Consider the following 12,913-nt stretch of genomic DNA (forward strand, 5'->3'; position numbering starts at 1 on the left):
TCATGGATTTCAAGATGTTTTATTCGTATTTTGGCCACACTGCCTCAACGAAATTTTCTGAAACTTGGTATGCTAAGTTTCTGGCCCCCTCACAAGGGCACTGCACTTCATATTCACCGATTAAGAACTACGTAGGCCCTAATAGAGGCCGTCAAAATCAACGAGGTCACGGCGATTGGTGCGGGAACTTTAAGGGGGCGTTGCCACCCGCATTTCCTTTTGGGCGTTTTCTCACTTACTAAGCATCTTCTCGCGGCAAACGTGGTGATTTTGGTATTGCGAAAGACGAAGTTACTAAAATGCGAAAAATCGTTTTCCTATTTAGTGTCCCTTTAAGTGTGTTCAAGGCACACTGTCAAAGCATACATCGTTGACCTAATGTTTACAATGATTAGGCAATTGCGCTAAATGCCCTATGTTCGAAACATAACTTTTTTCATCGCTTATTTTCGTTTTATTTTCAGTTTTTATTTTTTTTCTTTTGATAAGCTTTATTTTTCTGTAATCCTTTCTCTTACTTTTTTACGTTAAAGAGTGCTGCTATCGTTGACCCGGGACCGACGCTCCACGTACATTTCCAACGCATTCTTTTATAAGGCTTGTATAATGCTTAGAACAAATTAAATGACCATAATACTGACAAGTGCAAAACCCGATTAATTACTTCCAACTAGTTCCTTTTGCTCAAATTACTCGTAACTCAAAGCACAGGTCCAAAAGAATCGCGCTTGAATATCGTTATTTTCGTCAGTGTTTATTTCCTTCACTTTTGCAGAAAACGTACCGCTCAACTAATGGCGGGCTCTACGCCTTGTGTCTTGCGCAGGTGTTCCGGTTCAGCAGCGCGCTGAATCGCCTCTACAATCGGTACCGGGGCCACCGGCTGCGCAACGACGCCTTCACTGGCTCAGTGATTGCCCAGGAGCTTCCCGATCACATGGTCAAAGTGCGCAAGGTGATCCTGACGCCCACCCGACGCGTCTACTTGCCCCCGCAGTTGGTGTGCAAGAGCCGGCTGCTGCAGCACTTCGACACCGAGTTCGCGCTGCGCATCGTGGTGCGTGACGACGACTGCAAGCTGGTGTCTTTCTCGCTCGGAGCGTGCAAGGACGACTTCCTTAGCGCGGTACGTGGGAAAATCCTCGTCGTGTCACCACCTGTTTTGTGATTTTTTTCGCATAAAGTAATGCACAGACCACGTTGCCTTCCCCGAGCCCCTGTAAACGTCCAGCGGGGAATTTTCGACTTGGTTTACAATTTACGAAAAGCGTCCTTGTTATCGGTGTTCATATTGAGCCGTGTCGTTTATTTGTCATTGCAAAAGAGAAACGATTTGATATAACCATGTCACCTCATTGACCTTGACCTGGCGATCCAAATTCTAGCTGTCCACAGGTCTTAGCCATTCAAGACTCGAGAAAAAGCACTTTTGGTTACTGGGAAGCCAGAAGCACTTGTTCTTTAGTTTTGCACTGCTAGGGCCTATTACACATAGCATTTAACTCCCGTGATGGCAGTGTTGCAACGTCCTCCATAACATAAACGATAGCCTAAATACTTCAACGTTCCCTGCTGCTAGTATGGCATTTCATGCCTGAAAGGAGGCAGTACCGGCGGAGAAGCATTACGTTTCTGATCGCTTCTGGGTAATCGCCAGGTCATCAAGCCTCCACTGACACACGGCCTGAAGATTGGTGGACGGCATTTCGTGTTCCTGGGATGCTCGACCAGTCAGCTGCGAAGCCACGGTGTCTGGTTCTACGCTCGTGACAAGGAGGGCCGCACCGCCGAGTCGATACGCGCGGGTATCGGCGATCTGTCGGCCATCCACAGCGTGCCCAAGTTCATGGCACGTCTTGGGCAGGTAGGAGACGACCGTAAACGTCGTGCACGCAAGCACGAAGTACTGATTGATTGATACGAAGTATTGATTGGTTTTCATTGCAAAACCCGCAGGCCTTCTCCCAGTCACTGGGCTTCCTTACCGTGCCGCGCCAGTACACGACCATCGAGCCGGACATCCGGAAAACAATAACGATTCGCAGGTCCGGAGATACCGTGGAGCGCGAGTACGTGTTCAGCGATGGCATCGGGCGCATCTCGCACGTCCTGCTGCGCAAGGTACGGCATTTTCCCAACCCCGGAGTCTTTAGAGACCATGCCACTACGAGGAAACGCCCGTTCATTGTGCACTGAATATGCATTGAATAACGCAAGGTGCATGGTGAAGATTGTCAGAAATTCCTCAATGTCCTCGTTATGGCACGTAAACTCCGAAACCGAACTTTCGCGGCACTCTGTGAAAGGCTGGTCGCCAGGTTTTGCGAATCCCTGAGTGTCACGTGGTTATAGCTGTGTGTCCGAACTATGCGTGTACTTCGCGAATGCAGACAGAAATTCAGACCGTCTTTGCGCTTCTACTGCACGGGCAGGTGACGTCACAACTCATGTAGACTGCGTCACGTGTCTTGCTACAAATGCGCAACCAGGATGCGGTTTGGCGCGTAAATAGCCCTGCAGGTGGGGCTTGTTGCACTTATGTGACGCTTCAATATCTAACGTTAATGGAAACCAGCAGATAACGAAGCCAAGGGAAGTATAGGGGACGTTAATTGTACTGTTTTAGGGGTATTGTAGTAATTGTTACATAGATGTGAAGAAAGTATTTCAAGTGAACGAAAAGACAACTTGCCGCCGGCAGGGACCGAAACTATACAACCTTCGGATAAGCAATAAGCTATATTCTATCATACGCACATTCGAATATTCGACTAAGGCGTGCATTACTTCGCTCATGTGTGTCTTCCCAGCTTTTTTCTTGACCACAGACAGCGCTCGTTTTCACCCCCCCCCCCCCTCCCCCCAATTTTTAAGTGAAATCGATGAAGTTTATTTTAGCCAAAGAAATAGAAGCAAATGGCTGTTCGGGCGACTTGGTATTCTATGCGTTCTTTTTTTTATTTACCCTTTTCTAAGTTGTGCTAGGCACAAATGTCAAGGATGCATGCAAATAGCATACCACTTAACATACCTTTAAAGTACTGGTATGTCGTATGCTGCAAAGCCGGTCATAATGCGTTGAGTGGCGTCACGTGCCTCATTTCGACTCGCAGGTACACCGTGCTCTCGAGCTTGAAGAAGGCGAGGAACCCTGCGCCGTGCAGATTCGGTACGGCGGCTGCAAGGGCATGCTGCTTCTCGATCCCACGCTGGCCGGGAAACGGATCATCTTTCGTCAGAGCATGTGCAAGTTCTCCTCGGAACATGAAGACCTCTATGTGCTGAAGACCAGCAAGCCGCGTGAGTTATCCGAGCGCATGCCTTCTTACGGCTGAGCAGGTCGGTCGAGGGCCCACTGTCAGTTGCGAACACGATGTCGTTAGAATAATACTTATTATTCGGCACGGCCACGCTGTGAAGTAGCATGCACGCTCACAATCGATCAGTCAGCAGGATCGTAGTTACTGACATACCAGTAACTACGATCATTCGTAGTTCCTGGTATGTCAGAATAACCGGTGGAGTTCAAGGTAGCGGTTCCTTTAAAATCCGTAGGCGTTCCAAATCCGCACGAACGGGGAACGTTTGAGCTATTCCTATCAACATGGAGAATGTGTAGAATTTGCACTTCATGTTTCCTTAAGTGTGTGTACGGTGGATTAATAAAATGTTAACGTTACTTTTAAATGCGAAGCATTTCTTACCGAACCTCTGGCACTTTGAGCGTTTCTATCTACGTATCTATCTATCTATCTATCTATCTAGCCGCCTACGTCTGGATGCTCTCATGATCGCCTCCTTAACTTGGTGTATACAAAAATTTGCATGGGAGGGTAAGAGGATTTGACGAATATGATTGCGGGGTCATGACATGAATAACATTAAAATCCTGTCGCGTACGTCGTCAAACCCTTTCCACTAGACACGTGTGGCACATACCCGTTTACCATGGGCCGCGGTGTACGGGTATGCGCCACAGGTGATTGACAGTTTATATCTACCCAGGAACGGCGAGAACAGACATTGGTTACTTAAATGCTAATGCGTTAAGGAAAACCAACATCGGCAGCATTGACTCAACGAATAGAAAAATGAAAATTAGGATCCCAGCAGGAATCGAACCCAAGCATTCTGCGTGGCTATCAGGTATTCTACCACTGAGCCACGCCAGGTCTGCAAACTGGTTTGAAAAAATAGCCTACGCAGGCGTAATATCGGTGCAACGCCAATTGTGGTTGTGGTGCTGGCTATCTAATTTTACAAGAAAGCAATAAACGCTACATGATACTCCTACGATATGTACTCCTACGATACAGGCGTCATATGGGATTAACGTCTGTAGTTCCAGTGTCGGCTCCGCTTTTATAGCAGTCTAATAAACGTTACGTTTGTATTCCTATGATTCAGCAAGCTATATTGAAGCATTGCTCGACCCCGGAGGAATACATTAACGAAAGTTACATATGATATCCACATCACCGCACCGTAAAGTGCACTTCGTCCACCAGAACGGCGCAGTGTCCTCTTCATTTGTTACGAGGCTGGGCGATGGCCTCATGCTGACCGAGGATGATGCCAGGTTGATTGACAGCCGCTTTGTAGATTAGGCTACGTAGGCCACACACACCCAGGTAGTCTACGAATACGACAAACACCATCCACTGATGTTGGTCTACGTAGCACTATCCAGGCCTACCAGCTTCGACGGCCTATACCTCACCAATGCGATGTGTGGCTTCAGGTTCCGACATGTCGCCGGCTCTGTCGACAGACAATTTGTCGACGAAATGACCGAGGCATCCACGAATTCCAACAGCTCTACTATACCACATACTTCCCTACACATGGACCCCTCGTCTCCGCGATTACGACCGGATCCGATAACATGTCATGACCAGCTGCTGGTGCTCACTGATTACGGTGATGATGCCCTTGTTCAAGAACTGTCGAGAACTTCTTGCACACATCTACACGGGTTCGTGAAACGTGCGTGCACTCTCGAGACACGTATAAGCACTACGTATCAGCTTACCGCTACTGGTGTTGGTAATACCCACGTTGCATACGTAACCGTAAACATCTGGTTATATAACACATGGCTCTGCAACATATATATGTGTGCGTACAAAATTTATACAAATCTTTAGCGTCATTTTGTAACGTGTCGCTCGGTAAAAAAAGTTACGCCACAGTCCCCTACCCGCCGCATGCTTCGCATAACATCGACTCTCACGGTACGTGGGATCTGCCGAATTTTTTGCTATTCATCCATCAATGAATCCTATGAAACGATGCCTACGTTTTGAAAACGTGCGCCTTTTCGATTTTAACCATGTAGTTTTCGTTTCAGCCTGTCGGTTTTCCCGGTTTCATCAGCGAAACCATCGCGTAACGTTAAATAAAGGTCTTTTTAAACTATGAGGAAAGGATGCCTTCACTGCTTGTGATGTGCTCTCGCAGGTGTGCTGTACCTGAACCGGCCCATGATCACCATTCTTGAACAGAGCGGCATCAAGGCGAAGGTGTTTCTCACACTACAAAACCGCATCCTGGACTCCTTCATCGACAGCATGCTCGACCCTCACGAAGCCGCTCAGGTAGACAACTTTGCTCCTTTCTGAAATACATTAGCATTTGAAGCGACCGTTCGTCTTCAGACGCAAACATATGGACATATATACAGTGTATAGACCATACCTACAACATACTAAGCAATGGCTGGATCAGGCGATGGAAACGATTATCGGGTTGTTAGATAAGATGTTCGTAATACTAACCTTATGTACCATACACAACTCTGTCATTGCTAACGCGTAACGTTGAGAAAGCAGAGATGCTTTGGTGCAATTATGGCAGCCTTTTAGCCTGAAAATATTTACGCGACTTTTACCAATAAGTTTTATAGTAGAAACCGACATAGTGACTATTTCTTCACTCCGGATGCATTTATACCCGCGCAGGTCCTGTGCACGTACTGTGCCATGCGGCTTCCGTACAAGGAACTCGCAGGTGTTGGCGTCGACCTCACCGTGGAGCCATTCTTTCGGGCGTTAGTCCGAGCTGTCAACAAAAAGGTCCTCAGTGAGTGCAGCATTGACAACTATTCGACAACCGATATTGACATCTATTCGACAACAGCATTGACAACCTACATCCCCTATTCAACAGCAGTTCGCCACATGCGAAAGTATCCGTTTGACAGAAGCTGCATAATGCGAACCGCAGGCGCTTATATAGGGTCGCTAAAGAAAAACACGCAAATGCAGTACAAGTGGTTAGGTTAGTTAATGAAACTTATACCTATGCAGAGAGGGCGGGGCGTCTACTCTCATTCTAAGTTCTTGTTAGAAGAACCAGAGCGGCGTCATAAGTCACCATGACGACCTTGAACTAGAGGATCTCAAAACTTGTGAAATGCAGTCCTTGGCTGGCGTAGGAATATGAAAGAGGTGGCACCACTAGCCTTTAGCTTTTGTGCCTGTTATGACTTATCATTTCTTACTGCTCACGTAAGAGTGGGTGTGAAAGAAAATGTTGGCATGTGTAGGTTGCGTGAATTGGCGTTTTGAAGTAACTGGCAAGAGCTTAAGTGGCGGTTTTCTCTCTCTTTTTGTTTCGTCATGACAACTGAATTTAGCGAGCCCTCTTACCTTTTACTCCACTTTTTACTGCCACTTATCGCTAGTCTCCCCCGTGTTTCCAATGATGCATGCGATTGGCGACCCCATGGTGTGCGCTGTAGTATACGTCCTGACGCTGTACAAGGCATCGCGAGCCTCAGACTACACGGGCGACTCGCTTGCATGCCAGTTACTGAAACACTCTGTTTCGAAGCAGCGCCAAGTGAATAGAGAGTCCACAAGCTTGGGTCCACAAGCTCCTTGGAGCTTGTGGACCCAAGAAGCTTGCATGCCGCCAGGGCGCATGCGCAGAACCCAAGCCACTCTTAGGCTCTTGCGCCTGCGTTGACCCAAGACGCAAAAATCGGAAGCTAGCGTGGGGCCCTAAGGCGTCTTGGGTCAACAGCGAGAAGACACAGACGCAGCGCGGGCCACGGCGCAGTATGGCCCGCATCTCGCATGATTTTAATTTCGTCACGCGTGGCGCTCCGTGCGCTTGACCCAACGCAGCTTGCGTTGGCCCAATTCTCAAACTCTGCTGATCATCCGAGCGCAAGAGCAAACTGCCCAACGCAGCTTGGGGGCCCAGCGTCTTGGGTCCCCAATACTCAAACTCTCTAATGTGTCCGCAGTGCGTGCCAATGACGCGCTGTTCTTTTCCCTTGCGCGCTCGCAGAGGAGCTGAAGACGAAAGCGCGCATCCTGATTCCACCTGCCTCCGGTCGCACCATGTTCGGCGTGCTGGACGAAACGGGCACACTCGAGTACGGCCAGGTGTTTGTCCAGTACTCGAACGATATGCTGCGATACAAGGCCAACGACCCTGCGACTATCCTGGAAGGTATGCTAGAACCCTTAATTTGACCCTTTAAGTCGGAATCAACAAGTCAGTCAGTCAATGAGTCAGAATATATATGTAACGACACCGAGAATCATAAAGGCAATATGGTCACCATTATTAATGATTCTAGTTCTTCTTCCTCTCTCTCCAAGAACTGTGCTCTTGCGTCTTGTTTTCCATCTTATTCCGAAAAAAAAAATATATATATATAATCTTCCTCATCTGTACATGCTCATAATCGTCACTTTGGGCCACAGGAGGGGCTGTATCGCGTGCTCGGATAAACACTTGTGGCATAACTGTTCGTTTATGAATGCTGGAGGTGCCCTCCGGTTTTTGTCCTCATCCTCCCAGGCATCATCTGTAACACTTCACTGAAGAGCCGCGCATTGCCGCGTATATTTGGTCATGTCGTAAGACGAATAGGCAGGCGCAGCAGTTTCTTAATTGACTACGACATGCGCCTGTATTTGCTTTTGCTGCAGGTGTATATGCATACTGCGCAAGTCTCAATTTTATACAGTCAGAGCTCTCGAAAGGTACGAGCGCAGGAAATTATGGCTAAGTTAGGGTTGTCTGGTGTAAAAGCTAAGTATTCATTGAGGAAAATTGTATTCAATATGTTGATTGAATGATTTCTTATCAAACCCACGATAAGCTAATATGGCGCGCCATAGTCCGTAGTGGAGTGCTCCGCTGAACTTCGACCAGCTGGGGTGCTACAACGTGCACTGACATTGCACACGCATACCTAAAGCATATCGCCTGTATCGAAATGCGACCGCCGCTGCCGGGATCAAAACTGATTCCTTCGGTTCAGCAGCCGAGCACAGTAACCACTTTGCTACCATGGCGGAGGTATTGAAAATGTCTTAGTACCTCAGAAGCACAGTGAAGCTAACATGACGTCAAGTTTTACGTGATCACTTTTTTTCTGGGCTCTAGAGCATGCGAATAAGTGCGTCTAAATGGCACCACACTCAATAGTACTTATAGAAACGCCAAAAATGTCGTTTAGTTCAATGACTTCACGTTTTCCAACTTTGCGAGCTTTGTAATGCTTCCGAAAAATAGGCTCTGTGCTTTCCGAATGGGCGTGATGTTCTTATGCAGATTGAACATAAAAAAGAATAGGAATCCTTTACGATTCCTTTCATAAGAATCGTTCTAAAGACATAAACGAAGGGTGTGAAGTTGGGCTTGTTGGTGATACATAACTGTTGGCATAGCGCAAAAATCTGACACAGGACCAGAGAAGGGACGAAGACCAGCGCTAACTTTCAACAACGTTTCATTCGGAGAGCGTGCAGATATATACTCGCGAATTGCGAAAAAAAAAAACATTCAAGAAGCACAAAACAGCCATGCGCAAACAACTTACGATCTCAGGACATTTTAACTCTCACGCAGCCCTAGGGAGGGCGTGATGAAAACAGCCAGGCCCTAATCTACAAAATCTTTCTGCCTCGATAATTTGTCTCGTTATGTGTTTTTTTCCTACCATGATGCCGTGAGAGAAGGCTTACTTTCTGCATGCGGAACAAACTCCTTCCTCAAGAAGTCGGGCTCCTGTTTGGTGGGTTTATCCCATCAGTCGGCCATGGCACAGAAGTGTGCGAAATCGTGAGGTCAGAATACAGGAGGCAAGCAAGACTGCTCAGACAATGGCTCTCGGCTCAGATCCTGGACGGCAGGGACGTTGCCGTGGAAAGAAGAGACTTCGAGAACTTCGGCGCATCACTCACCAGACAACAGAAGCCATCAGGGCCTGTGATTTTCTCGTCTTAGACATTTCGAGAGTATATATGTGTACGCTTTCTGAAATGAACGCTGCGAAAGTACGTATCTCACGTTCATGCCTCGAATGCAAATATCGGTGTCGCAGTGGTTAAAACATCCGGCTTCTGTTTTAGGAGACGTCCGTCGTTCGATACCGCGATTGGTAATAATATCGGGGATTTGATGTGCCAAAACTACGATATGGTTGAGGTGCGCCGTAGTGAAGACCTATATAAATTTCGACCATCTGGTGCTCTTTAACGTGCACTGACATCGCACAGTACAGGGGAATCTAGCATTTCGCTTCCATCGAAATGCGACCGCCGCGGACAGGATCGAACCCATTACCTTCGGGTCAGCAGCCGAGCACCGTAACCGCTGCACCTCCGGGGCTGACTAGGATTCCGCGATCGGGTACTGCGACCACGTTTCTTCCTGACCATTTCATTGCGACATTTTCGTGTGCTATTTTGCTGACATTATTTCCGTGAGGTTAATGACTTCAGGCATAACTTGGTGGACCCGGCATTGAACACTCTAAAAAATATTGTGTGCATGCATCCATATCACAACGGTCATCGACGACGTGCCCAGGTGACGTTATTGTGACGAAGAACCCGTGTATGCATCCCGGTGACATCCGTAAGCTGACCGCTGTGAACGTGCCACAGCTGCACCACGTGCGCGACTGCATTGTCTTTCCGGCCAAGGGAGACCGACCGCATCCAGACGAGATGGCGGGTAAGCACTTCTTAATACGCATACGCTTGACCAAATGCGCAAGTGCGCTTTTCTGCATTGCACATACACCCAACTATATAGTCGGTTACATCGAGAATAAATGTAGGCTCCGCCCTCAGCCGTCGCTGTGCCACCCCGGGAAAATTTACCTAGGTGCCCCTTCCAATTGCACTTGCTAATTTCCGTGACGTCAAGCATCTTTCGCGCATTATTAATATGCGTAGTTCTTACGTTAGCATGCGATAAAGAACTTACGGTTACAACGGGGGCCGCAGTTCTGGGGGCGGAGCTTGTATTTGTTTTAGGTTGTTAACGACTACAGTGGTGGCAGCTGCCGAAATGCTAGTGGCGTGCGTTATAAAGCATAAGCCCATGGCGATACACATACATACACCGGCGTGAGGTAGCGCTCTATCATAATCTGTGTATAGGCGGGGCATTACGCATTCATTAGATTTTCAGGTGGTTAAACTGCATTCGTTGGACGGGAATGTCCGCAGACGAGCATGGTGGTGCCGCCAATTTAGCCTCGTGCAAGAACGCGTCAGACAAGTCGCTAGCGGAGCCAGGATTATTAACGATTGTCATTATTACCTTGGCTTCAGCGTTTCTTCAAAAGGTTGTTCCTGCAGTGTCGGCGATTGCCGACGTTAACACGCACGTTCTTGGGCGCACTCATTCATCAGTTCGTCCTATATTTTGAAGCTGGATTCGCATGCTACGGCTACGTCTTTATGTCGCCCCATTAGTCGCCTACACTCAAAGAATGTACACCTACTGTGACGTCGCCTTGGGAATATCACTCTCTGGATGATAAAAATGCACAATACAGTGAATTGCTTTGCTCCGACTCTACTTAGAGCTATACCAGTCCCTATACATGAAGAGGGAGTGACTTAAAAGTCAAACGCCATTTCCAGAAACACAATCACCGCGAGCCTTCAGCTTCCTCTCAACGATTGCCCTAAAGCGTAATAGGTAAGGCGGGTAAGGCTTGATAGTCAAGGCAGGTGAGGCGGTGTGCTAGAATTATTTGATTACCTGTGGGCAGACAATGAAACAACTTAAAAAATAAAAGTAGTCGAGCCCTTATGCGGCGGAAGGAGAGTGAAGGAAGACGCAACCGGGATTTTAAAACAAACACTTGTGTTGTATGGGAGTAGTCAGAAATAATGAACCTGGCTGCTGTGTTCCGCAGTGATTAAAGAGAGGTAATCATATTAAGTTCTCGTCATAAATGGCGCCGTCATGTTTTTGTGATACCCCTTACATTCATCCATATGGCACCACGTAGTCAACATTGAAAGAGTGTACATCCGTGAGCGAAGGTATACGGACCATTGCCGTCCGTATGCCTTTGCCGTCTGCGCCGTCTAGTGGCGAGCCGTCTGCTGTCGAGAGCATTTCTCTGACAAATTCCGTCAGCGCAATGCTCTCGAAAGCTGTTCCGTCAAAGTAATGCTCTCGACAGCTGACGGCTCCCGACTTGACGGTGTAGACAGCGGTTTCGGCTCGCGCTTCCGTGGTCCGTATACTTTTGCTCACGGGTGTACATCCAGAAGTTCGTAATAAACTCCCGACATACGGGTACCAGCTCTAAAGGCCTCTCAACTAGATCTACCAGTGAGGATTTCACGCTGGATGACACACGATGAAGGAGCACTCTTTTTTGGTAAGGATACATGGAGGATAATGTGAACTCTTTTATGAGCCACAAGGGGGCATCCTCGTGAGCATTTTCTCGTTTTCGTATTTATCATTACGCAATGTCTCTTGTCAGTGAACATTTATCGCTAATGTCGTAGCCATTGCCACGATTATGGTCGCCATCGGCGTCATGTTGGCTTCATACACACGAGACAATTAACGGGACAGCACACCTCGTGTGTTTTTATTTTTCTCAGGATCTAAAAGCATCGTATACCTTTCATCTGGAGATATATCGTACGTTCAAACCGACAGTCTAACTCGCACGTGTTCGCGCAACGCACGTTACGGTATAACGGAAGGCGAAAAGCGTCGGCAAAATGCGTTGTCCTCACGTCGCTGCCGATAAACCGTTCCATCTGAGCTGTGTGAACAAATGTCATGCCTGAACACATTAAATTTGAGCGGCCCATGCTGCAGCGCTCAACTTGAAGGTATCTAAACCTCTGACAAAACTAAAATTAGTTCCCAGCTTATTTTCAACTCCTTTGAAGGGAAGCTGCGTATGTAGCTCATCAGAAAATTTGACGAAATTGCTTCAGCGAGATCCTGTTTTGCTGCCTCGCTTACTGGAAAAAGACTGCGTCGTACCGTCATACCAGTCATTCAGCGCAAAGGTTTTTACTTGAGAACTCGCTTGACACAGAAAATGATCGGCGAATTTATTGCCTGTAATAGAGTACGCAGTATCGCGCAATCCTGTAAAATATCATGTGAAATCGAATGTGTCGCGTTCGGCTAAGTTGGCTAATATAGTGAAGACTAACACCGGTTGCTGACATTATCAGTGAGGCATCGGGCCCTTTGGTTCGGTTTCAAAACAAGTCGTCTCTTTATTTGTTGTTGCAGGCTCTGACCTCGATGGCGACGAGTACTCCGTGTTGTGGTATGATGAACTCATTTTCAAGACCAACTGCAATCCAATGAGCTACTACAGCGATCCACCACGTCAACAGAAAACACCAATTGAGGCGAGTGTTTTTTTAATTTTAATTTGCGGCTCATGTAGAGGCTTCCTTCATTTACATGGGTAAATACAATCTATTACTCGCTGTACAACACAAAGCGATGTGCTCTTACAGGTACCAGTAAAAATTAGAGGATATGTACATACGTCCGTGAAGGGAATGACCTTACAGCGCAGCTGTCCGCTGTCACGCTGCAGTGGACATACGCAGCACGGTATCGAGCTCTATATGGTGTGCACCTTGTAAGAAGTCCGGAC

General features: G+C 47.5%; 1 protein-coding gene across 1 annotated transcript in view; it reads left to right on the forward strand.

Annotated features, from left to right (window-relative positions):
• The window catches only part of LOC119392810 (uncharacterized), a 31,921-nt gene that overhangs the window by 10,556 nt on the left and 8,452 nt on the right, over positions 1-12,913 (forward strand). Inside the window, exons 6-14 of the mRNA XM_049417586.1 lie at positions 827-1,126; positions 1,658-1,864; positions 1,957-2,121; positions 3,114-3,300; positions 5,461-5,597; positions 5,961-6,081; positions 7,297-7,461; positions 9,835-9,981; positions 12,538-12,659. Of these exons, the coding sequence (XP_049273543.1) occupies positions 827-1,126; positions 1,658-1,864; positions 1,957-2,121; positions 3,114-3,300; positions 5,461-5,597; positions 5,961-6,081; positions 7,297-7,461; positions 9,835-9,981; positions 12,538-12,659 (1,551 nt within the window). The remainder of the gene's footprint in view (positions 1-826; positions 1,127-1,657; positions 1,865-1,956; positions 2,122-3,113; positions 3,301-5,460; positions 5,598-5,960; positions 6,082-7,296; positions 7,462-9,834; positions 9,982-12,537; positions 12,660-12,913) is intronic.

The sequence above is a fragment of the Rhipicephalus sanguineus genome, chromosome 1, assembly GCF_013339695.2.
Source record: "Rhipicephalus sanguineus isolate Rsan-2018 chromosome 1, BIME_Rsan_1.4, whole genome shotgun sequence".
NCBI lineage: Eukaryota > Metazoa > Arthropoda > Arachnida > Ixodida > Ixodidae > Rhipicephalus > Rhipicephalus sanguineus.